At 39.7% G+C, this 27,515-nt stretch overlaps 1 protein-coding gene across 2 annotated transcripts in view; it reads right to left on the bottom strand.

Annotated features, from left to right (window-relative positions):
- Positions 1 to 3,054: 3,054 nt before the first annotated feature.
- Positions 3,055 to 27,515, bottom strand: part of RAB31 (RAB31, member RAS oncogene family) — a 99,173-nt gene continuing 74,712 nt past the window's right edge. For both annotated transcript variants that reach the window (XM_073331604.1, XM_073331605.1), the window contains exons 4-7: positions 21,936 to 22,007; positions 20,557 to 20,663; positions 16,209 to 16,318; positions 3,055 to 7,225 (exon numbers count right to left, since the gene is read on the bottom strand). In XM_073331604.1, the coding sequence (XP_073187705.1) occupies positions 7,128 to 7,225; positions 16,209 to 16,318; positions 20,557 to 20,663; positions 21,936 to 22,007 (387 nt within the window). In that variant the 3' untranslated portion in view covers positions 3,055 to 7,127. The remainder of the gene's footprint in view (positions 7,226 to 16,208; positions 16,319 to 20,556; positions 20,664 to 21,935; positions 22,008 to 27,515) is intronic.

The raw sequence follows: 27,515 nt of genomic DNA, 5'->3' as shown, positions 1-27,515 counted from the left end.
GCAGCAAAACCTAGGAGGCTAATGGAGTCTCTAAAAGGAACGTTCCCAGGAATATCTTGCACATTGCAAAGAATATCTAGCACAACAGAAATTAAGCCTTAACTGTGAATGTATGTTTTTCTTTGGGTTTACAGCAGATCCTTAGCATTCATTGAATGTTTTTTGTGGTAAATATTTACACTGTAAATTAATGATGAATGTTAGCAGGGATTACATTTGTGATATTCAGAAATAATTCTAGGCTTGCTGATAACTTAATTTCTACAGAGCTAGCAGACTGGGAAAGGATTTCGAAATGCACCATGTCATCCATGTTGCAATCATTGTTCTTTCACTCAGATACACATTGCGTCTTTCATTGGGTGTTTGTCAGCAAAATATTTACACGTTGAAGATCACAAGTGTAGACTTTTAATTGTACAAGTTGTTTCAACCGAAATTTCACCATATTTCAAACACCAAAGCAGAAATTTTGACATAAACTCATTCATTCATTAATTTTCAGAGACAAAAATTACCAAAAGCAAGACGTTATGCAACTCCAACCCTACCCCCCAACAATCAGGTTGCTTGGACAAGCAGAATATGCCCACTTTTCCCAACCCTGAATATTTAGGCATCAAAGTGGTAACTTACCTCTGCCAATCAAGTCTGCCACAAACTCCCACAAAATGGGAGGGAATCAAGAAACTCCCACAAAAATGTCCCCCTCTTAGTATGTAATAAATCCTACGTCCCAGGAGTGCTGTACTTGAAGAGAAGACGACGACGGTGGAAGTGGGGAGGCAACTAATTTATCTTCCAATTTAAACAAAACATTTAAAATAATCAAGGGGGCAACACCACTAGGCAAATAATCTTACAATTAAGTGCACTTCATTGGAAACATTTATATTTTCCCCCTACAATATACAACAGAGTATACAACAGTATAACAGTACAGCACAGTGTTTGGCATGTATTGTTGGAAATGAGAGGGGGGCACAGACCTTTTAAGGCAACTGGTGTATCCTTGCTCAGAAAACTAGTCTGGTACTTTTCAAAAGAAAAACATCCTTCTCTAAATCACCTTTATGAGCCTCAGGGATAAAAGTAATCCCTGTTCAGAGGCATGTTAGCAATATTCAGAGAAGGAAAATCCGTCAAAGGCTGCCAAATCACCTCAACCCTCTTTTTAATTTGGCAGCAGAAATTTACCAAGGAGCTTCCACAAATCCTTCCAGCATATTACCCTACTTGTCTACACTTGGACACTGTGTTAGACCATGTGTTAAGAAACACGATGTTAAACACAATTTAGCATTAAAGGTAGACTAGGACTGCTGTGTTTCAAATCTTGTCAGCTGGTTATGGTTAATCCTTAATAATTACTCTTTATTATCAAAAACAAAAATACACCCAGGCCCTGTCGTTGTTATAATGTATTAGTGCTCATACTGGCTGAAGCACATAGTGCTGACCAGACACAGTTTGGAAAGGTACAGAGCCAATGTAAAAAGAAAGGAGTACTTGTGGCACCTTAGAGACTAACGAATTTATTTGAGCATAAGTTTTCATGAGCTATGGCTCACTTCATGGGATGCATTCAGTGGAAAATACAGTGGAGAGATTTATATACACAGAGAACATGAAACAATGGGTGTTACCATAGACACTGTTACGAGAGTGATCAGGTAAGGTGAGCTATTACCAGCAGGAGAGCGGGGGGGGGGGGGGGGGGGAGGAGGACCTTTTGTAGTGATAATCAAGGTGGGCCATTTCCAGCAGTTGACAAGAACGTCTGAGGAACAGTGGGGGGGGCCAACGTAGTGAGCCAAACTGCATGGTAGATTTGCAGAATCAAGAGAGTAGAAATATGAACATTTTTGCAATATGAAAAATACTTAATATGGAGAGAACATTTGAATTCAGCTTTTCAGCATAAAAAAACTAGTATATTGACTACTGTATATCCTTTTTGACTCTCACACCCTTTGTTGCCTGGCCGCTAATAACATGGTTTCCAGTAAAGAATTTAATTTTTGTAGTGAAAGACAATGTCCAAATAAGCAATCAAGTCATCACTGGTCCAGAAGTTTAATAATTTACCTAAACAAAAGCTGATCTTAGTAATGATCAAGAACACTGCTATGCACAAATATATCTATTATTAAAACTGAATCCTTAAGAACTCACCGTCATTAATTATTAGAGGCATTTATACAACTACTTTTAGCCATTTTACCCTTCCACTCATGTTTTAATGCTTTTAAGAAGATTACATAGTCAAGGAGAAAACAATGCCTGATGCTGAGCTTAAGGTTTGCCTTTCAGGGGTATGCACATTTCACAACCTGGTAATAGCCTCAACACTTTAACAGATAAGAATGAGGGGGTGGAGGTCGGAAGTAAACACAAAGTATTTCATCAGACTTTTTGTCCTGATCTCTTACAAGGTCACAGCTATGAGCAGAATGACACTCCTTGCAAAAGGAGATTGAAGTTGGAGTACTTTTGAAGTATGAAATGTCAACAATTTGCTTCAAACACAGGGAATAAAATCTGTCGTGTTCATATGGAAATATGGGGGTTTTTTAAGTTAGTAAACTTCACAAACAAATGTAGGATCCCAGATCATAAAAAGTCCTAGAATACAGGACTGTAATAATGTAAAGGACTACTGATATATGCATCCAAACTGCCTAACTAGAATTAGCTAAAATATCCTGTCCAGAATGCAATGAGCCTTATGTAAAATCTATGATATATTTACGTATTGATTGATGGATGGATGGATTGACTGTAGGGGTGTGCAGTGTTACTTCTGTTGCTCCAAAGTCCTGGTAAAGAACAGGGAGGGAGAGTTGAGCAGCGCATGGACTTTGTGATAGCCCTCTTCACAAATGCCACAAAAAGACATGAGAGCTTTATCATGTTGTTCTGGAGATCTGTGACTTTTTTCAGAGGAAAAAAGTTTTTTTTTTTTGTTTTTTTTTTGTTTTTTTTTTTTGTTTTTTTTTTGTTTTTTGTTTTTTTGTTTTTGTTTGTTCTATTGAACCCAGAGATGTTTCAAAATCAGAAGTATTTAAAATATTTATTAGTATTAATCACTGTAGGTTAAATAAAAACAAAACTACATTTTAGGCAAAAATCTTATTAGATATTATACAATTAATGTGTAAACATAAGATAAAGTATTAACAGATTGCAGCATCCCATACATGCAGCGAGTGGGTCCAGCCCAGTCAAAGCCCTTACATAAACAAACAGAGTGATAGTACTTAGCACACAACTTTACACTGACATTTGGTCACTGGATCTGGTTTAAATAATTAAGGGTAGGATAGTAACATATATAATCAATGTAATCAAGGTCTGATAATGAATCAGAGTGCTTTCATGTACAAGCTATCTAGTCATGATAAATACCACGTACACTGAAGAGCAACATAAAATTGGGAAATAATGATAGGTAGTTTTTGTTATTAAATAATGTAGACGTATGTTACGATGCAGCACTTCAGACTGACCTGTTGTACCACAAATAAAAATAATCAGCTAATTAATCTCATTTTTGAGGGTATGACTTTTGCACCTACTGGTGCCAGCTAATGGATCATAATTGTTTCTCCAGATTTCCTTGTCCTGCATGGCAAACTTATATTCAGTAATATGCCATTTAATGCTTTAAAATGGCAAGTCAACAATGTACCTACATATATCTCCCTCTTATTGCTACCTTCTATCTTCAACCTTAAATTCATAAAGGTGAAATGATCACTAATGATATACATAATTACAGAATACAATATGCCGTATATGTGAACCAGATATAGCAGTGAAAAAAGTACTGTGTGTCACTATAACAAAATATAAAACTATATTTATATATCTACACATACACACAGCATATATGGAAACTATTCCTTAATACAATTTTTCTAAAGTAACTTATTCATGACATACCAGAAAACATGCCACTTTGCAACTGGATGGTCACAGTCTTGAGCTATGGTGCATACAAAGACTCCATATAACATACTCAAATTGCAGCTTATGCTTTAGCCCCGCTACTGGCTGTCCTGCTGAAGCCAGTCTCTTGACAAGTCCAGTCTAGCTGGCTCACACAGAAGTGCTGCATTATTATTATTGAGGAGATTCGTTATAGATTCAGATCTTCTGTATAGTAGCTTTTTTAGTTTTTAAACTAGCCAGTTTTTTAAACTACGATCGGTTAGAATTATAGTTGCTGTTGAGACTTATGACTCTGAGTTAATTTTTGGTATTCTGTAATTTTTCCAAGTATTTAAAAAGAATGGCAACATTTCACAAACAAAAAGAGCAACCACAAAAAGCTAACATCATGATTTATCAAACATATACGCTCCTAAACCAAGCCATAACCTCATTCCAAAATACAGAATAAAACAACATTTCAAGACTGAAAAAACACTGGCTGTTAGGAATAACAGTTGGGGGCTACTCTTGCATCCAAAGAAAACCATAGGTACACTGTATATTACAGTGACCTGTTATTCTCTCATCTCTGCCTTCATACTGAAACTGACCACAGCCCAAATTCTGAAACAGTATTCAGCCAAAACTTGTATTGACTTAAGAGATCTGATTGAATAAAAACAGAATAAGGACTTCAGGATTTGGCCTCCTGAAATGTAAAAATATCTAATGTAAACCTGCTTTGGAAATGCTAGAATTTTGCAAGTCTGTATCAGCCAGAAAGTTCTCTCCACAATTTCTAACTTCAAACTATATAACATAAGAAGACTCAGATCTGTTTCTGATCCACATATAACTCAATGCTAGCTGTGAAAGCTGGTTATGCACTTTAATACAAAATCTATATCACACAGATTGCCATCGTTTCCCAGTTCTTATTTAAATCTGAGATTACAAGGCAACTGTAGAATTGCCTGAAGAAGCTTACAGCCATCTCAAGCAGATTTTAATGGGTTTGAGATGTCATGTGAAAATGAAGTTGACCACATTTAGGTTTATGAAAACAAGTTAAAAATCAGTTTTATGCATGACTAATATAGCACAAAACCAATATACATTTTATTAAAAAATGAACACTTGTAAATAGCGTTGCCATCTTTCCCTAATACGTAGCTAGCTGTAGACTCTGCCTTTTTATGCTTAGTAAGCGGAGCTGCCTGTAGCAAGATGAACATTAGTCCCTTAAGTAACATTAATTTGTGTTGTTGATCAGTTCAGTATTTCTTTAGCCCAGTAAATAAGTTAGCACTACAATGACTACGGGCCTGATCCAAGTCCCACTGAAGTCAATGGAAAGATTCCCATGGACTTCAATCAGGTTTGGACCAAGCCCTAAATAATCAATACTATCTTACCACCACCTTCACTCAGTAGCAGAGCCAAGCTTTAAGGAGTGGTGGAGCTAGGGAGTCACTGGTGGTGCCACTTTCAATTATTCCCATTGGCTTTAAAAGGTGGCACCCATACACCTATCAGCTACTACGGTGTAGCAGTCACCCTCCCTCCCCCAGACTACCTCTGCCACTGCATTGACTCACAACAAAACAATAAGAATCTGTTTTTCTTTATAAGTATGTAGTTCCAGCTACATCCTGCTGGTAAATGATATATATTCTCTCTCCTTAGTTGGACATAATTTTTCTCTTGTGTTTACTGTTCAATTAACTCCTCCACTGTTGTATAACAAATGTGCTAAAAGGTCAAATGTTTCTAACAAGCAAAAATGTATCATGTTGTACAATGAATTTGGCTTTTGATTCCATAATTTAAATTTCTTACTCTGCTTTAGCTCATCATTAAATTTAGTGGAGAAGAGAAAAAAATAATTTACTTACTCTATCAATCACAGAACCAAAACATTACAGATAGAACAGACCAACAGTTTTAGGTCACCTAGTCCATAACTCCAAATACTGGATTTTTCTCTGCACTGTGTTTTCTCGTGCTTTGTTCAATCTAGTTTTAAATGTCTCAAGCAAAGAGTGTTCCATACCACTTCCAAACCACCTGGGCAGACAATTCCACAATTGAACACACTGCACCTTTAGAAAAATCTACATAATTTCATCCCCATGAGATCAGACTATACCGTACTCTCTTATAACACTAACAGCAGGCGGCAGGATTAATCCATTGATGGAACCCTGGAGGGAAACAAGAATGGATTTCTGCTGACTCATTGTGGCAGGTGTGACTCCATCTTGGAGATGAAGGAGGTGGGATGCCTCTTTGGGCAGACGGCATGGTGGCCTAGGGGAGTGAAGTATCTGCAGGAAATCCTAGCAACAGACAGGCTTAGGTTGCTGTTTGCATTTTGTTGCAATTGTTATTAAAAAGACCTAAGCCCTGGAAAGTGAGTACATTTTGACTAAATGTAGTGGGTGGGGTGTAGATTATTTCTGGACCAGAACGGGAGCTCCATCTGCTTACAGCCATCCTAAACAATTCCTCTTCCTCGGTGGAAATTCCATCCTTCAGGTACATGCAGATTGCAGAAAGTGTGTCTCTCAGCTGACATTTTGCCAGGCTAGCCATCACCTGTTGGGCCAAATTCTGTCCTGATTCACAACCTGTAAAAACTGGGCTCTCTCTCATGTTGGATCCATTTTTCTAGTTCTCAACTTCAATCCATTTCTTGATGATGGTTGATCAAACCATCTGACAAAACTACAGCTCGAGAAAAGTCACAGAAAAGGAGCCTGGCTAAAAGCAAAGGCAGAGAAGTATGCAGCCCAAAGTTCAGGTTTTAAATCGTATGCACTATATTCCTCTAAAGATGAATTTAAAACACATTGAGTCCACTCTCATGTAAGAGGAGAGATTTTACAGCAAATCTAACGTTTCTATGTAAAAAGCCATTTTATTTAAAAAAAATTAACAGTCATTGGTTTAAACAGAGAATTGGAGTAATTTGACTCAGGAATTTTGGCAGGATTCTAGGGAGGATTTTCCATTTTTGCAAAATCCTTTCTGCTTATGATCCTTGCATTTTTATTGGCACACAGTATTGAAACGATTGCTTTCAAGGCAAGGTGCCATGCTTCTGAGGTTGTGAAGCCCTTTGCTCAATGAATAAGCAAATGGCATTTTATTTTATTTTTTTCAAGTAAATCAAAACAAGCCATGTTGGGTCAGCAGCACCTTCTAGTTGTCTGTGTAGTCTGCTTTCCAAGTTTGATTGCTCCATTGTTGCCATTTTCATGAGAGTCCAAGGGTGGAATTTGTCGACCTAAAATATATAAAGAAAATACTGAATTAAATACTCTGCTGTAGAAAAACACACAGAGATATTAGTAAATAATTGCTTAGTTTGCAATTTAACTATTTAAGTCAGATTTGAATGTGAAACAACTGTTTTCCATGTAGTTTCTAGCTTATTTCTTTAGTTTATATCTTGATATGTAAAAGGAGGCTTTGTCCCATTTTAAAAAATATATACTGATTGTCAATTGGGGACATTTAGAACATAAGAACAGCCATACTGGGTCAGACCAAAGGTCCATCTAGCCCAGTATCTTGTCTTCTGACAGTGGCCAACGCCAGGTGCCCCTGAGGGAATGAACAGAACAGGTAATCATCAAGTGAGCCATGCTGTCGCCCATTCCCAGCTTCTGGCAAACAGAGGCTAGGGACACCATCCCTACCCATCCTGGCTCATAGCCACTGATGGACCTATCCTCCATGAATTTATCTAGTTCTTATTTGAACCCTGTTATAGTCTTGGCCTTCGCAACATCCTCTGGCAACGAGTTCCACAGGTTGACTGTGGGTTGTGTGAAAAAATACTTCCTTTTGTTTGTTTTAAACCTGCTGCCTATTAATTTCATTTGGTGGCCCCTAGTTCTTGTGTTATGAGGAGTAGTAAACAACACTTCCTTATTTACTTTCTCTACACCAGTCATGATTTCATAGACCTCTATCATATCCCCCCTTAGTCATCTCTTTTCCAAGCTGAAAAGTCCCAGTCTTTTAAATCTCTCCTCATATGACAGCCATTCCATACCCCTAATCATTTTTGTTGCCCTTTTCTGAACCTTTTCCAAGTCCAATATATCTTTTTTGAGATGGGGTGACTATATCTGCATGCAGTATTCAAGGTGTGGGCGTACCATGGATATATATAGAGGCAAGCACTTGTAACACTATAATTGTTACACATTTACTTCAATGAGGAAAGATATTTTATTAAGAACTTGTAAGACTATTAAAAGGCACAGGTTCTGTTATCTCTCCCACTTGAACAAAAATAGTTCTAGTTTAGCAAGAGTTTAAATCATCTACGTTTTCAATGCATACGTTTATTGTACCCCAGAGCTCTCCAAAGCACAAAAGCATTGTAAACAAGCAAACATGAACAATAAATGGAAAGGTGAAACAAAACCATTCTTTTAATAGAATCCCTCCCTCTGTTTCTTGGTCCCCTCAGCTCCCACAGCAGATGATTTTTCTTGTCTAATAAGCCCAGGTTCTTGATTCTTATTTAAACGTATTTGAATTTAACAACAACAACAAAAGTTTCAGTCCTAACTGGGGTTCTAATGCATGGCAAGGGCCTGCTGCTTTAAGTCTCTTCCTGTATGCCTCTTCAATTCTGCTGTGACTTCTGTTTCTCGGCGAGCTGCATACAGGTGACAGAATATGCCCATTAACTATGTTGCAACTAACAAGCCTGGTCATTCAATGCAGGCATATCAGGAGTGACTCGTGTGAAAACTAGGGTCTAGAATTAGGGAAAGTAAGAACCTGCTGGCTCTCATGGCAGCAGGTAAGAATGTTACATGAATGAGTTTGGCTAGTGTATGGTGGCACTGAGGATGGTATTCTAGGTGTTATAAAAAGAAGAGCTTAATATTTGAGAAAGGCTTCCCAAGAGGGCGATAATAACATTTTGGAAACATGGAGAAAAACAACTGCACTGAGCTCATGATGTTTCTAAAGTATTTGAACTTGGTTCCAGTTGACCCTGGAGCCCTGCCAGTTTTTCTGGGAGCCTAATACAGTTAAGAATGTTGGAATGTGTAAACTTAATTTCCATAATATACCATTAAGCAAATGTTTTCTCAAGGTTTGGATCTTTGAACAACAAGTTGAAGAGGAGAGTGTAGAGGTGGAAGTTCATTTAGAGACAGTTTCAGAAATCCACTGTAAACACTTTACTATGTTGGTTCTATCTATTTTTCAGCCTGAGCTTCACAGTACTAGTGAGTTTAAACCTGTGAGTATCCTGAACTATCACACCCAATAAGAAGCCATTGGAGGAGAATGTTGCAGGCTGACCAAAGTTAGCAATTATTTTGTCCAGTTCAGAATAGGACACAATACTCCAAGCTGGAATTGCCTTTATTTTATTATTGGTTTTTCATATCAATATAAAATACAATAACAATTGGAAATAATACAAAAAATAAATACCTACACATGCTGCGATTGGTGCTGTCATAAATTAAAGTGCAACAAGTAGAGTAAGTTTATGGAGAATCTATGTTGTTGTTGTTGTTGTTCTGTTAATTCAATAAAAGGCAACAAAGTTTCAAACTCCTTTTCAGTCTTGTGGTTTTGATATTTTTTTGGTATGCAAGTTTTCCCATCAGCATTATTGCCAAGATTTTGTTAAATCCAGATGATACTGTGGAACTAAATATTTTTAATCTTATCAAGAAACTTGTCTCTGCTCAAGGGACTCCTAGGATCTGAGTGAGTTATCACGAGTAACAACGGTGAAGTCAATTGAGTTACACTAGTGTAAAATTCAATGTATTGAGATAGAATCAATCTCACAATGTGAGAAATAAACTGAGGTCAGTCTCTTCTAGTATTCAGAGTATGGAGCAAGGGTTAATCAGAGAAAACATCTCTCCATTACAAAGTAGATGAGCTGGAGAATATGATTAGAGCCTGAAATCTGTTTGGCAGACTTTAGAAAGAAAATAAGATACTTGGGCTCATAGCATTGTCTATTTCAGGACTCTTTAATTGGTAATCTCATAGCAGACGCAGTAACACATAATGAATGTTTTAGAGAGCTGACAAAAAGATCCAGATGATTAGTAGGGGAAAGATGAGCCCTAGCTGCAAATTCAAGTCAGTGGTGACCACAAGTTTTAACTATATGAAAGATATTTGGTGGTCTCCATTCATTTCTTAATAGACATAGTGTCCATATCACAAAACCCCAACTGGATTTAGTTTGGATACTAAGCAGGATCAGCAGAGAAATCAAGAACTGAATTGGTTTACAGAATAAATTACTCTCTTATCTGTTTAGGTTGCCCCTCCAGAACAGGGGTGAAGCACATTACATGTGTTGGGAAGCCTAAATTGATGCCATCTATGCTATAGATGTTCTGTAGATAATGTTAAGAGAGCTATATTCTGGACTAGCAATCTAGTAACACTAGTCTCATGGACAAATGCATTCACTGAAACAGTTTTTAAAAATGACTAATTACCATCAAACCAGAACTGCCCTGCTTGGTCATTTCTGTTCACAATATACCATCAGAAGAGATGGAACTGTTCTGTTCCTTAAACAGAAATATCAATCCAGACCACAGACCTCATCTCCTCTCCAAGTATTGTAGAGAAGAATATATATTACCATGGTGTAACCAGTTGGCTGGACCAAATAGATATAATGCTTTAGAAGTCCAGATGAAACAAACAGGTTCACAGAGAAGAAGAAATATAAATGCATTTGTCCAAGAACTCTTGAATTGGAACTGGAGAAATCTGGAACTTTTGTATGCTTCTACTGGAGTGATCCAATCAACCTTAAGTTTTCTGTAGTTTGCATCACTGCTGTTTCTAAGTGCTCTGCTTTAAAAGTAGGTTTTGTCATTTTAATTACTGGAATATTTGATTAGCGTTTAGAGGATTTTTTATATGTGGAGAAGTAGTACACATAAAAAAGCCTTCAGACAAACAGCTTTATTTCATTTTTTATTTTATACACTCAGGCTGTTTTATAAACATGCACTTCTAGACACAGATGCCTGAGTCTTGAGATCCTCAAGTGGGCATGGCTTGGTGCATGAAAAACTGAGGCAACCAAAGATAGTTCAGGAGCAGGAATGTTAACATAGTTAAGCCTCTGTCATGTAACTCCTCAGTTTGGCAAAGGGGGAGCATCAAATCAACTCTATTCCGTTCTCAAGTGTGCTGGAATTGGGCTGGAGCTGCCCAGAATGACAGTCCAGGGTATACTCCAAAATCCGACAACATTCTGACTTCTACTCCTGAACTACAGACTAACAGGGTAAAGAGCCAGAATTCTGGGAGCTTAAGTTCAGAGGCTGTCAATGTGAGGGTGCAAGAGGCAAGAGATGGGGAAATTAGGGGCTGGGAGAGGGCAAAGTGAAATGGTGTAGAAAGGAAAGAAATACAGTAGAAGCTCAGAGTTATGAACACCTCGGGAATGGAGGTTGTTCGTAACTCCGAAATGTTCGTAACTCTGAACAAAATGTTATAGTAGTTATTTCAAAAGATTACATCAGAACACTGACGTAACACAGCTTTGAAACTGTACTATGCAGAAGAAAAATGCTGCTTTCTGTTTATTTTTGTAGTAGTTTACGTTTAACACAGTACCGTACTGTGTGTGCTTTTTTTTTTCGGCCTTTTTTTGTCTCTGCTGCTGCCTGATTGCGTACTTCCGCTTCCAAATGAGCTGTGTGGTTGACTGGCCTGTTCCTAACTCTGAGGTTCTAGTGTGTAGGGCAGGGAGCAAGAGGGAGAGAACAAGGACTGGGGGACAACAAAAGGGCCAGGAACACAGAGAAAGGGTCCCCTTTGGAGGGAGCAGCTGCATGAGTAAAATCAGTTCCCAAAGATGCCCTGTAGACCTAATAAAGCTCCCTTTTGAATCTGATACTCAGTTGTAAACAGTATTGCGCCAGTGTTACCAAAATAATAATACATGTACATTTTTAAAAATACTAAAACACAGAAATTTAAGAATGAGGCTGTCCAGAGAATTATCCAAGGTTCTGCTCTTGCAAAATAAGCCCAATAATTAGCTTCAAGTATAAACCCCTGGGTATTTGTAATAAGATTATAGATTGTAACATGGGACTGTGCAAGACTCTGTCTGTGGAAGGCTGAAAGTTCCTTACAGTTCAATTTAAGGAAAAAAGGTTTACATCCTTGCAAAGACACGAGTACAATAGCTATTACTTCACACAACCCATGTGTTAAACACAGGCCCTAAAATTATGGATTTTCATCACTGCCTTGGATATAAGCTGTTACAGTTCTTTTACACGGAACAAAATACTAAATATTTTTTTGTTCATACCTGTTTTAGTTCTTCTGTTGCTGTCTATTGAGTTTCCTGTTCCTACTGTATTTTTGGAAATTCATAGGGTTTGGGTTTTTATTACGTTACTGAGCATTCCTCACTCCTGATTTGTGCGGCCTCTACTCTAGTTTTGTGTCTTTGTACATAGCTGGTTTAATTAACATAAATGTGTGCATGTTTTTTTGTGGGAGTTTTTACAGCTCACCTCCCTTGTACCTTCTTTACAGAAACACTATGGTTTGAACGGTTTGTTCTGTTTAATAACGCTTTTTGATGAGTAATTTCCCCAGCACATGGTGCAGGAAAATGGGTTGTGCACTGAAAATGTGCAGAGACAGACAGAATTATCCCAGCTAGGCTGCAGAATAGATATGAAACTGCTGTTGCAGGTTACGGCTACATGACTGCTGGGCAGGGCTCAAGTGGGGCCAGAATGCTTTGGAAGGCTGTTCCAGCACTTCTTAATGGCACTGCAATACTTCTGATTGCACTTCCAATACTTTCTGACACTCCTTCTTTTAGGACTGGAGCACGGGTGCTGTGGCCCACCTCAATGGGGAAGTTTAGAAATTGAACCTCTGCGGTAGCAGACACAATAACTAAAGTCATCACCTTAAATAGCAAGTCTGCACTGGAGCCAGGCACCAAGCACAGCTCCATGGGAGGGAGTAAGGACCCCATGCATAGGTTCATTGTATTCCCCCATTTAGCTGAAACACACAAGTTCAATAAGGACAACCATGGGAGGAAGAAATGGGCAAAAAGAGGGGTCATAAAACATGTGGGCAACGGCCAGGTTCTGGGGAGCCAGAACTAGTAGTCAGAGCCAGAGCCCACAGCCATGAGACAGGAATTGAAAAGGTAAGGATACCTAGAGGTCAGAGGCAGGAGACAAACTGGAGATCAGAACCACAAGTCTTGGAATAAAAGTCAGGGTAGGTTGGGATGCCAGACAGTCAGAGGCAGGAGCCACACTGGACACGAGGAACCACAAATCAGATGCCAGGAAATCAAGGCACAGGAGCAGGGTGGAGCCCGATTGTTCAAACAGCTTCCTGCTCCTGCTGCTGGCTTAAGTAGGGCCAGTGGACCAATCAGCCACTCTGGGCCACCACCAATTGGACCTCAGGGGCAGAACCTCACACTGGGGCTAGACTTCATGGGTCCCAGATAAGCCCTTAACAGCAGGCTGCCAGGTGGAGGGTTGGAGTGTAGTTGTTCCTATGAACCCTATAGGCTGGGTTTGAGACCTGTACGCCATGACAATATTTGTTTTATCCAGCTGTTTTAGCATGTTATTTATGGCAATATACCATCTTTTGCTGTGTTCACATATATATGCGCTATCGATTCCACATTCATATACTAAACACCTACAAACTTTCTCCTTTCTCTCTTCTGAGTTCTGGTAAGGTCACAAGTATGCCCACTGAGACAATCTTTCCATGTATCCAAAAGATTATCTAGGATATTTAATGCATATGCTTGGAAACTAGTAGATGTTAATTTCAGTTTAACTGATTTTCTACATCAAATATAGCTGTTATTAGGGGGTTGTCATTGCTACCCATTGTAGCATTACCTATCAAAGGGATAAACTAATTATTAATGATTAAATTATGCAACAGGTGTGAGTTTTTGTATTAGCACATTCATACCTACTGATAACAGGTTATATTGGACATAGACAATCAAGCAAACTAAACTGGGTCAGGGACTGGTTCTCCAAACCAGATGAATTACAAACCTTCTGAAAGGTATAACAGGCAAAAATCATTGTACTGGGAATTTCAGTTCTCATCAGTTAACATTTTCAGACACATCCTGTTCAAGTGAAATAATTGGTCAATAGCTTCTCCAGCAATGTTTAGTGGATGGTGTGATTTGCGAGGAGCAAAGAAACATAGCACACATCTATTTATCCTATACTCAGATTGAGAGAAAAAAGGAAGCGGTCATAAGGCAACAGAGAGAGATGAGGTGGGGTGGAATATGTTTTATATCCTGTTTTTATTCAGGGGCTGATGACAGTGGAATTCTTGGAATGAAAAATGAGTATGGGATGTTCTCCTTTCCTTTCTAGCAATATTAATTTCTTCCCCTTTAACAATCCTGGGGAGAAAACTTGTGCTGGATCCAATGAAAATGACTATTTCTACTTATCCTAGTCACCCAGAAATATGCCTCCACATAAAAACCCCAACAAAATGACAATTAGGTCTGGTCTAAACTGTGGGGGTAGGGATCAATCTAAGTTACACAACTTCAGCTACGTGAATAATGTAGCTGAAGTCGATGTACTCAGATGTACTCACCACGGTGTCTTCACTGCAGTGAGTCGATAGCTGACGCTCCCCCGTCGAGTCCGCCTGTGCCTCTCACTCCGGTGGAGTACCGGAGTTGACCGGAGAGTGCTCGGCGGTCGATTTATCGCATCTAGCCTAGGTGTGATAAATTGACACCCCCCACTCCACCCGCTGGATCCATCGCTGCCTGTTGATCTAGCGGGTAACGTAGACAAGCCCTTAGATCAACAGTTACCTGCCCTACAGCAGTTTATGCATGGATATAGGTTAGGATTTAGATACACTGAAAGAGCTATGTGGGAGATGCTTATATAGCACCTACCCAAGTTATGTCCTATTCTAGTCTAGTCAAAGTTATTGTTAGTTGTGACACATGGCTAGAAAGGGCTAAACATCCTGCAGAATAAATTACTCAAATTCAACCCTTAAAGACATGTGGGGAGATAACGTTTGTGTTTTTGTGTATTTACATATATATGGGCAGTGGTCAACAATGTAATCAACAGTTCCTGTCTATGCTGTATTCTGATCATTCAAAGATCAAAAGAACATCCTAGCATTTAAATTAAGTGTAAGCATGGGATATTTCTGTATTCATCTCTCTTTGAAAAGGAAGCAAATCATCAGTGAATGGTGGAGGAACAGGCAATTGTCTTATGTTATTTCGTATAGCTACGTACTGGTGATAGACTGCCTGATGGATAAATTGCCTTATGTTAATCTTTGTGAATAACTAACAATGATGCTTAGGAAATAAGGGCCTATTTTTCCCCAAGGGACTCCAACTTGTCAAAGAAGACCAGAAATTGTATAGAAGATCCTTGGGTCCTGATCCTTTTAATCTCAGATCTGCTTAAGCTTCATCAGGGGAAGTTTGAGTCACAAGATGAGATTCCACTTAAGCTGGTACACCCTGGATATCATATTGGACATTGGACTATAACCTATGAACTAAATTCTAAAGGAACTCTTTGCAACTGCAAAGCTCACCATCTCTGCTATGTATCTAAACCTCAAGGACTGAACTCATGTCTGTATGTATATTGATCTTTTAACCATACTCTCTCCCTTTTCTTTTTTAATAAATGTTAGTTTACTTAATAAGAATTGGCTGTAGTCTGTATTTGGGTGGGATCTGGAATATTCATTAACCTGGGAGGTAATGTGTCTGATCCTTTGGGATTGGTAGAACCTTTTCTTTTATATGACGAAATAAATTTTTCAGAAATCATCATATTTGACTTGGGTACCTGAATGGAGGCCTGAGACTGGGTTACTTTAAGGGAACTGTGTTGTTGGTTTCTGGACAAACAGTGAGGTAATAAAGAAGCTGTTTTTATTCTGTCTTGATAAATTTAAGTATTGAAAACATCCACCATCTTTGGGGATTATCTGTGCCATTCTTTACAGTTCACCCTAACTAAGTGACTTCAGCTGGCCCCCACTGGGACCCCAGTCACATTAGTTCTATATTTTCATAAGCAGTGGACACACTACTGCCTCAGGTGTTTTCCTCTTCATGGAGAAAGACATTTTTGCATGAATATATGGACGATCATTTTCAAAAGGACTCCAAACAACATCAACAAGAAACTTGTAAATGTACTTACTGATGCCTTGAAAGAGTTCCTCAATGTTAATAGCATTCTTTGCACTGGTTTCAACAACAATTGCACCTATAGATTCTGCATATTCTTTGGCATCCTTCATAGGTACCTCCCTAAAAAAAGTTTTTGAAAGCAAACAAATTAGTGTCTATTTATTAAAAAAACAAACATCATTCTGAAAGACATCTTAATTCACATTGTTCCTAGTTTCAACTGCACAAGTTTGGATCTTCTCCTGGTGCTGACATTCCTTGCTTCTCAAATGATAAATATTTAAGAGTCTCAGTCCTGCTTCCACTGAAGTCCATGTGAATTTTGCCATGTAATTTAGTATAAGCAGACCCAAGATGTAAAAGCTCATTAAATCTTTTGCAAAATATTTCACAACATAGGGCTTGATTCCCTGAGATGTGGTGATGTAGTCTCAAAATCGTAATCCTTTGTTTCCTTCCACATTTTTGTATGAATTTTTGAATGCGACAGCATAACATTATTGATAGTCGTAACATTTATCACCTCCCTAGGCATGGCTACTGTCAGGGTTCCTCCCTCAGGACTGCGCAGCACACACCCTAATTCTTCTGTCTCTCAAAAAGCTACTTTTCTTATATTCAGGTGGGATTATGAGCCAGCTGCCTATGTCACAGAATAATCAATTTAACCTTTTCTCACCAAAACACTGCTAACAGGATGGGGGTGTTTCAGGCAAATAGTGCCAGCCTATTACAATAATATATATTGCAGAAATTTAAAACTTCTTCTCACAAAGCATAAAAAAAATCTTAAACACAGCCTAGATAGAAATGATTTAACATGTTTTGATTCTATAAAAAACATACTTTTGGTGGTGGTGGTGGTGGTTTCTATCTAGTTGTTCACATTCAAATATCAAGATATCAATCTGAATCGTTGATAAGGATTTTGGGGACTGGTGCCAAGACCAAGTTTTGAAGACTAATAGGCTTTAAGGTCAGAAGGGACCATCATGATCATCTAGTCTGACCTCCTGCACATGGCACGCCACCGAACCTCACCCACCCACAGAAAAGAAATGATCTTTAACTGCTGTCCATCTTTTTTTCCCTCCCAATTGACAAAAATGCATGAGAAGAGTTGCATAAAACATTAGAGAAAGCGCATCCAGCTCTGAAGATTCAGCCCACAAACAGGATTGTCCAAAGTGAACACACAAACAGGATGGTTTTTGGCTATTGTAAATGAAGTTGGATTGAAAGGATCACATGTTTAGCTGTTTATAAGTGGCAGCAGATTGTGGTTGATTTTAACAGAAGCATGCAAGCCACTTGTTTCCATACTGGAAACAAGAATCTTAGGGCCAGATTCTCCAGTCCACAAAGGTTAGTTTGTGCCACATAAATGGTGCAAAGAGGCTTTAAAATAGCTGGTGACAGCCAGTGGAGAATTCCCCTTGTGCAAGGAACTCTCCACTTGTGGAAAGCAGGTGGATACAGCTCTGCCTTCTCCTATGCCAGCTCCCCCAGCCATGGTGTAAGGGGAGAGGGCATGGAGGAGAGGATGCTCCACTATGCTTGATCCTACATCGACATAAGGTCTGTCAGTTGCTTCTTTCTACAATGATAATCTAGGTGTCAGTATTGCAATGACTTTACTTTGTCCAAAATATGAGAGTTTGTTCCTCAAGCAATTTATTCTAAGTGAAGAGGTGAGTAAACATAAACTAAGTGGGAGCAAGAGCCAAGAGATGAGCAGAGGATTAGAAGGGAGTTGAGAAGGTTTGGACTTAGGAGCCCTGGAGAGAGAATACCTGTTTTGAAAGATGTTGACTAAATTGTTTGCAGTTAAAAAAACCTCAGCATATACAGTTTAAAGCTTCTAAAAATATTTATTTAAATAGAAAATGTTTTCTATGGACAGCGTAAAGGGCCTGAATGTAAAGCTTGGGATTTCCTGACCTGGCATTTGGAGTACTCCAGAGAACCAAAATTTCAGAAGGTATCTCAATTTTTAGAGAGGAAAACCCAGTATCAGTGGAAGGTTATGGCATTTGGTATCTATATTACCCCAAAAATTTAACAGTGGTTTTGTCACTGGTGGGCAAAGTAGCTTATTTATTTAAATAACATTCTGATCTGAGCTCTTTCAACAGAGATTCTGTGATTGTGTCCAGGTTATTATCCATCAATCAGAGGGTAGAAATTCCAATATAAAATATTTTTAAAAAACAAATCCACTCTAAATTCTAAAGCCAATAACAAAATTGTAAAGATTTTAATAAAAATCTCCATTCTCAAAGACAATATTCCCTGGAAGCCAGAGGGAAGGAATTTATTTCAGCAAAGTGCCAAGAACTGTTGATGGCCACATAATAATAATACAAAGAATAACCACATGTCTTTTGGATGTCTTGATTCTAGGTTGGCAGCTAGCACCTATATATTAGAGATCTGTAAAAAAGAAATAAAACAAAACAAACCACCACCACAGAAGGGTAACGTGGTCATTGTTAGAAGTACCAGAGGAAACTATATTAGCCCTTTGCTAGTGGAAGTCAAATCTGTTCCTCTATTTTTCCCCAGTCATTTCTTCCCGTATTAGCGCCTGTGGTAATGGAGGCAGATGAATCAAGATGAGTGGAACTTTGTTCAGCCTGTCCTCTTTTGCCTCCATTCACATTTGCCATAACAATGGCTGATAGACTCTAGTGTCTGGCAGACCATTTTTGGCAAAGTAACTGGTAAAAATTCCATAAAGATAAACAGAGCTGCCAAAAGTCATGTAGAAATAGCAGGTTGCTCATGTGTGCCCTCATTAGTTACATTATATTTTTTAAATCCCCTTGCACACAAGTATTTGTATTTTCTATTCAGTGGAATTAATGCGATAGGTTGATACATATATTTTACCTTAAGCCATTTCTAATGAAGTAAACCTTAAGACTAAAACACGAAAGACTAAAACCCCACCCCCCACAGCGTTTACCTAGAGCGGCTCCGGCCCGGCGCGCACCGGGGGCAGGGCAGGCTCCCTCCCTGCCCTGCCCCCACGCCGCACCAGGAAGCAGCTGGGACCTGGGGAGGGGAGGGGGGCACAGGGGTCTGTGTGTTGCCCTGGCTGCTCCTCTAGGTACCTCCCCCGAAGCTCCCATTGGCCGCAGTTCCCCATTCCCGGTCAATGGGAGCTTCAGGGGAGGTACCTGGAGGCGCGGCCAAGGCAACACACAGACCCCCGTGCCCCACCCCACCCCCAGGTCCCAGCTGCTTCCCGGAGCAGCGTGGGGGCAGGGCAGGCCCCCAAACTCCTCCTGCAGCTGAACCCCCTGCCCTGAGCCCCCTGCCGCACTCCACACCCCTCCTGCACCCCAAACCCCTTCCCTGAGCCCCCTGCCGCACCCCACACCCCTCCTGCACCCTGACCTCTGCCCTGAGCCCCCTGCTGCACCCGGCACCCTGACCCCCTGCCCTGTGCCCCCGGCTACACCCCACACCCCTCCTGCACCCCAACCCCCTGCCCTGAGTCCCCTGATGCACCCTGCACCCCTCCTACACCCCCTGGGGGCAGGGAGAGGGCAGAGTTGGGGTGGGGCCTCATGGAAGGGGTGGAGTGGGGGCGAGGCAGCTGGTGGGGGGGTGGTCAGTGGTGTGGCCCTCGGGCCAATGTACTAGTCCTCACATGGCCCTCGTGGTCATTTGAGTTTGAGACCCCGCTCTAAGGAGAGTCCTTCTCCTCACACCTAGGACATAAGTCCGTTATTTGAGGATCGTAAGAGCCCTTATGTTCTTGCAAATGTATTTTCTGCAATAAGGCTATCATCCTGCACCTGGCACTAACCCTTCATTTGATTAAAACACAGAATTTCTCGCACTCCAGTGTTAATCAAGCACTTTTGAGCTATGCATGCGGTATACGCTGGAACTAGTTATAGTACAACAGAATGAAAAGTCCCGTATTGTATCCATCAGTGTAATGTGCCAGAGCCCGCGGCAGCCTGCACAGAAGCAACATCTGACATCCTGCAACTCTGGTCAAAGCAGCGGAAGTGCAGCAAAAAAGGGAATTCAGAGTAAAATATTTTGGAGGATGTGATGCTGCTGTTCGTCGGGACCTGATCCTGAATAATTGAAATAAAAGATATTGATTTCAATGGGGGCCTCCACCATGAGTAGCAGTAGGGTTTTGGTTGGATGTATTCCTGGAGGTTTCATCACATGACATAATCTTTAATTAAAGATTAATCTCTTAATTCCTGGCGCCTCCAGGATAATCCTGGAGGGTTGGCAACCCTAACTACAGATGACGATACAAACATGGTTGATGAGGGAGGAAAGCAGTGCATACCAAACAGCATTCTAATACCAAATAGATACATTACCTGAGATCAGAAAGATCACATTTGTTTCCAGCGATGGCCATGACAATATTTTCAGGACCATGTTCTTTTAATTCTTTTACCCATTTCTTCAAAGTATGAAATGAATCCTAAACCGAATACATAAAGAAACATCTAGCAGGATCTCCTTGATTGACAGACACAGTCATTTTTTTGAAGTTACAGGAAGGGCACACAGAAAGCCCTCATGTGACAATGATTTCCAGGGCTCTCATTAAAAGGCATGATTGATGTTACTGAACCTCAGATTAGTTCTCAACTGCATTAATCCATCAAGCCAAATTTTCTCCTCAGAAATGCATGTGTAGCTTCTGCTGAAATCAATGGAAGTTGTGCATGAACCTCTGAGGGAAGAGTATGGCCTAGCATTTGGGAAATAAGGTACATCCCACAATACTATGCAATACTTGAATATTAACCTTACAGAGAATGAAAGTTGCTGCACATTCTGAATAAGGATGACTCAGGACTAAGTTCCACCTTCACAAGGTCTACAGACTTTCTGACCAACTATGAGTCATTTCAGTTAAAAATTACAACCTATGGTACTGCTATGCAGCCATGACCAGTGTCAGCTAGGGTTGCCAAATTTGGTTGGACATATTTCTGGAGGTCTTATCATATGACATAATCATTAATTAAAGATTAATCTTTAATTCCTGGAGACTCAAGGACAATCTTGGAGGGTTGGCAACCCTAATGCAGCAATGGGTCATTACACTAATGCACTGGTGAACAGAGCCAGGCCTTCAGTGCTGAAAGTAAATCATTCAATTGGCAGGAGAGAAGAAACAGATAAGTAAAATATTGCAACCATTCATCCACTAATGCTTATTCTATAACTCAGCTTCCATCACCTGGGATTTCTTTTAAAATCAAAATTTTATTCTTTGGATTTTAAGAGTAGCAATTTCTCATTAGGGCAGGGCAAGGATCTGCAGCTGGATGACATGTGAACAGGGCTACTTTATCAGCTGAAAATACACTTCCATTTCAATTAATAATGTTGAGCCAAAGATTATTTCATTGCTTTGTTTCAAAGTAAAGCAACCCTAGAAGAATTCAGCTCTCAGACTGCAAATGCAAGCTTGTAGCCACATTTTTAAAAGATTAATTTCCAGTTTATAAAATAGTTGATGTTTTTTAGTAGTAGAAATTAGATATGGGAAAAATCCAGTAGGTCATCTTGTCCATCTCAAAGAGGCAAATTCAGAATTTTCCCCTGCAGTATAATTTCCGGAGTTTTGTTTAGTCCATTTTTAAATGACTCAGGGAATGGCGCTTCCACCACAGCTTTGCCAATACATTAAGTCATTAACCAAACTATATATTATATAGGAATTGCAAACAGAAAGCTTTACCTGTTTTGTGATATCATATACTATAACAGCTGCTGCTGATCCTCGGTAGTACATTGGTGCCAAGGAATGAAACTGTTAAAAGACCAACAAAACATCATAAATCAATTAAAGTTTTGCATGGTGCCAGGTCACAAAGACATGCCATGATTGCATCATATTCTTTCATCAGAGAGAGAGTGAGCTTCTTGAACGTTTGCCCAGTTTTAGTTTCAATCAGACCTCTAAAAAGGGCTGTTCTTTATTCTGTTGGACTCATACAATTAGCACATTGAGTTCTACATATTTTTCTTGCCGTGTTTTGGGTTCTTTTGTTTTTTTTGTTTTTTGAAGCATAGTACATGATCGGTGTGAAAAAGGCTTTGGGGAGAAATTCAAGAACATAAGAACAGCCATACTGGGTCAGACCAATGGTCTGTCTAGTTCAGTATTCTCTCTTCCAACAGTGGCCAATGCCAGGTGCTCCAGAGAAAATGAACAGAACAGGCAATCATTGAGTGATCCATCCCTGTCGTCCACTTCCAGCCTCTGGCAATCAGAAGCTGGGGACACACAGAGCATGGGGTTGCATCCCTGACCATCTTGGCTAACAGCCACTGATGGACCTATTCTCCAGGAACTTATCTAGTCCTTTTTTAGACCCAGTTATACTTTTGGCCTTCTCAACATCCTCAGTAATGAGTTCTACAGGTTAATTGTTCATTGTGTGAAGTACTTCCTTTTGTTTGTTTTAAACCTGCTGCCTATTAATTTTATTTGGTGACCCTGGTTCTTGTGTTATGAGAAAGAGTAAACAAAACTCCCTTATTCACTTTCTCCACCCCATTCACAATTTCATAGACCTCTATCATATTACCTCGTAGTCATCTCTTTTCTAAAATGACAAATCCCAGTCTTTTTAATCTCTCCTCATATGGAAGCTATTCTATACCCCTAATCATTTTTGATGTCCTTCTCTGTACCTTTTCCAATTCCAATATATCTTTTTTGAGATGAGATGACCAGAACTGCAAGCAGTATTCCAGGTGTCAGTGTACCATGGTATTATGATATTTTCTGTCTTATTATCTATCCCTTTCCTAATGGTTCCTAACATTCTGTTAGATTTTTTGACTCTTGCTACACATACAGCAGATGTTTTCAGAGAACTGTTCACAACGACTCCAAGATCTTTCTTGTGTGGCGACTGCTAATTTAGATCCCATTATTTAGTATGTATAGTTGGGATTATGTTTTCCACTGTGCATTTATCAACATTTAATTTCATCTGCCATTTTGTTGGCCACTCACCCAGTTTTGTGAGACCCCTTTGTAACTCTTCGCAGTCTGCTTTGGACTTAACTATCTTGAGTAATTTTGTATTGTCTGCAAACTTTGCCACCTCACTCTTTACCCCCTTTTCCAAATCATTTATGAGTATGTTGAACAGCACTGGTCCCAGTACAGATACTGGGGGGACACCACTATTTGCCTCTCTCCATTGTGAAAACTGACCATTTCTTCCTACCCTTTGTTTTCTTTCTTTTAACCAGTTACTGATCCATGAGAGGATCTTCTCTCTTATCCCATGACTGTTTACTTTGTTTAAGAGCCTTTGGTGAGGGACTTTGTCAAAGACTTTCTGAAAGTCCAAGTATTCTATATCCACTGGATCACCCTTTTCCACAAGTTTGTTGACCCCCTCAAAGGGATGATTTCCCTTTACAAAAGCCATATTGACTCTTCCCCCAACAAATTGTGTTCATTTATGTGTCATGATTACTCTGTTCTTTACCACAGTTTCAACCAATTTGCCTGGTGTTGAAGTTAGGCTTACAAGCCTGTAATTGCCAGGATCACCTTTGGAGCCTTTTTTTTTTTTAAATGGTGTCACATTAGCTATTATTCTCTAGTCATCTGGTACAGAAGCTGATTTAAATAATTGGTTACATACCACACTTAGTAGTTCTGCAAATTCATATTTGAGTTCCTTCAGAACTCTTGGGTGAATACCATCTGGTCTTGATGACTTATTACTGTTTAATTTACCAATTTATTCCAAAACTTCCTCTTGATACCTTAATCTGGGAAAGTTCCTGAGATTTGTCACCTAAAAAGAATGGTACAGGTGTGGAAATCTCCCTCAATCCTCTACAGCGAAGACTGAGGCAAATAATTCATTTAGCTTCTCTGCAATGGCCTTATCTTTGAGTGCTCCATTAGCACCTCGATCATCCAGTGGCCCCAGTGATTGTTTGGCAGGCTTCCTGCTTCTGCTGTACTTAAAACATTTGTGGCTTTGAACCTTTGTCTAATTACTTTTCAAATTCTTTTTTGGCCTTCCTAATTATACTTTTACACTTGACTAGTTTATGCTCCTTTCTATTTTCCTCAGTAGGATTTAACTTCCAATTTGTAAAGGACCTTTTTGCCTCTAACCCATCTTTTTTTGGTCCTCTTACTCTGTTTGTTAATTTGGGGCATACATTTAATTTGAGCCTCTATTGTAAATAGCTGACATACAGTCATCTTGCACTGCATCTATATTTAGAAGATACAAGTTCTTTTAAATTTAATTTCTTTTCACTACAGCTTTAATTTCAAGGAACAGCTTTTTTAAAAGAAAGGATAAAAATGATTACTATAAAATGGCTGTACAAAAACAGCTACACTTTTATTTGGTTACAAGAGTAAACACAACATAGCTGGTTTAGAATTTAAACTTATGCTAGTACAGAGAAAGGAAGCCTTTTTGCTTATTCACCTAAGACTGATTCTTATATATAACTAAAATAATCTTCCTTGAAAAATTTGTTCAGTCTTTTTAATCTCATTGTAGCCACAAAATAATGTATTATTTATTTATCCAGCATCATCTTGCAGATTACTGCTTGTTCACTCTCCCAGGTGAGTAATTTTTTTGACATACAAGTAAGACACATCTTTATGATCAACATGCATCATGGTCAAGGGCAGACAAGCCAATTTTGTGCCTTGACTGGAAAATTTGCAAGGTTAATATAATACAAAGGTGTTGTTACGGGGCAAGACCAGATGGCTATAGAAAAGTAGTGGGAGATTGATATATTAGCTCCAAGCTAAACAAATCCCTGGTATGAGGATAAGTTAAATGGCAGCTGCTCCAGGTCAATTAAGACACCTGGGGCCAATTAAGCACTTTCCAGAAGGCAGGGAGAATGCTAGGGGACACCTGAAGCCAATCAGGTACTGTCTGAAACTAGTTAAAAGCCTCCCAGCCAGTCAGGTGGGGGTGGATGTTAGGAGCTGTGGGAGGAAGCTGTGCTGTTGGAGAGACTGAGCAGTACACACCATATCAGGCACAAGGAATGCGGCCCTGAGGTAAGGGTGAAGTGGAACTTGAGGAAGTAGGGGCTGCTGTGGGAAGTAGCCCAGGGAATAGTACGTGTCATATTTCTAAAAGGTCAGAGCTACCATAGCTGATACTATTAGGGTCCCTGGGCTGGAGCCTGGAGTAGAGGGTGGGCCCAAGCTTCCCCCATTGCCCCCCAACCCGACTAATCACTGAGACTGGGAGACAACAGAGACTGTGCAAGGAAGGATAGCTTCTCCTCCACCTCCCTTGCGGGCTTATGATGAAAATGGCTCAGTAGACTGTGACCCTTGTCTCTAGCGAGAGAAGGGTTACGTGGAGGGTTACAGTGAGCCTCTGAGGCTAGCAAAATCTGCCAGGAAATGTGGGACCCACGGAGACAAGGACAGAGGTTTTGTTGCAGTGTATATAACACTTTAAAAACACACAAGAGGACAAGAAGGTCTGATCTTTCCAGTTTCCTATGTCTTGTATCATTTACACTTCTAAAAAACTGAGTAGAGAGGAAGTATTGTCCAGTGGTTCAGGCACAGGCCCAGACTGTGAAAGAGCTAGGTTCAATTCCCATGACTTCCAGTGTGGCTTTTGTTAACTCACTTTGTCTGTGCCTCAGCTTCCCATCTGTAAAATGGGGATAAGAACAGGGATAAGAGCACTTTCCTACCTCACAGGGGTGTTGTGAGGATAAATAAGTTAAAGATTGCAAAGCGGTTTGAGATCTATTGATGAAAAGCACTATATAAGAAAAAGGTACTATTAGTAGGATAGATCTGGTTGGGAATTTTTTGATGAAATGTTTTTTCAAACACCAATTTGTCCAAACCAAATCTTTTTGCAGGAACATATTGGTTTTCATACAAAGGTTTCTCAGGTTCAGCATAACCTTTCTTGTGGGGTGGAAAGAGAGATGGAGAGAGAAATCCTAAAATAGTCAATAGTCCAGTGGCTTAGGCACTCTTCTGGTTTTCACACATTCCAGGGGAGTATCCTAACCACTGTGCTATTGGCTATTTTGGGGTTGGTGGGGCTTCGATTTTCTTTTTTTAAAAAAATTGGTGAAAAAAAGCCTCAAAAGGTCTCCATTTCATTTAGATGCAGAACAAAAACAAATTGTGAATTTTTTCACAAATGGAACTTGTTTTCCAGCCAGCCCTAGCTCAGAGTTGAAGTAAAATTTTGATTTGGTCAGATTTTATATTCTCTTTGCAAAGTTGTAACCAACTAAACCATGTTCAAGGCAGTGGAGGATCAGGCCCAAATTCTGTGCCCAAAGATTTTCCAATCTGATACAACATACTCTCATCTTCCCTCCAGACACCTGTAACAGATGAGGGGGGCTGTCTGATCTTCTACAGATTGGATTTGTTTTCATGTTTAATTCAGTATCTCCCCTCCACAATTTTCATTTTCTTGACACTGCTGCAGAATTTCCAGTCTGTTTTTTCCCATGAAAAAACACTAGAGCATCTCAGAAACTAGGGGGGCCTTGTTGCAGAATGCAGGTCCAACCTGACAGAGAATACACAAGGCCTTGTTGGTCTGAACCCTTGTAGAAACTCTACATGTCTATATACATGCTGATTCATTTTTATCTAGATAACAAAATATGCCTAAGCTTGGAAACAGTTCTTGGCTAGTAATCAATACACTAATTCCAGAAGCCAGGTAGTTAATCTCAAATGCTTAGCATTCCAGAAAATTAGCCCAGGAGACACAGTGGGAACCCGGATCATCATCGTCTTTCGTAAGTGTCACAAGTCAGTATCTAGGTTGTTCCGCCATCTAACTGCTACATCATCAGAGGTAGCAAGGTGTTGCCGTCCACCCTCCTATCTTCTAATTGTGCACTCCTCCACCACATGTTTGACCGTCTGCATTGTTGCCTCATGGTCACATTGTGGGGAAAAAAAGGATGAGCTAAATTTCTGCATTGTAGCAGCTACTGTGGCCATGCCAGTCAGCAGCCCATTAAGCCTAATCCAGGAGGATATGTTTACTGTCTTTTCATGGCAATCCCTGGGTGAGCGGCATGAAGTGAAATAAAAGCAGATAAAATGCAGAACACAGGCTCAAGTTCCAAAAGACAATAAGCCCAAAGAGCTGTCCTCCAATGAGACCCCTTTCAATGCAGACGCTAGCACTGGGGCCAGTTCTCAAGATCCTGCATTTTAATATTGAGGGATATTGGTGATGAAAAGGGATATCCTCATCCATCTAGCTATAAACTTTGAAGCAAATGAAATCTTGCTTCA

This window comes from Lepidochelys kempii, chromosome 2 (genome assembly GCF_965140285.1).
Source record: "Lepidochelys kempii isolate rLepKem1 chromosome 2, rLepKem1.hap1, whole genome shotgun sequence".
Taxonomy (NCBI): domain Eukaryota; kingdom Metazoa; phylum Chordata; order Testudines; family Cheloniidae; genus Lepidochelys; species Lepidochelys kempii.
The sequence above is the reverse complement of the archived record's forward strand: the minus strand, read 5'-3'. Positions and strand labels throughout refer to the sequence as shown.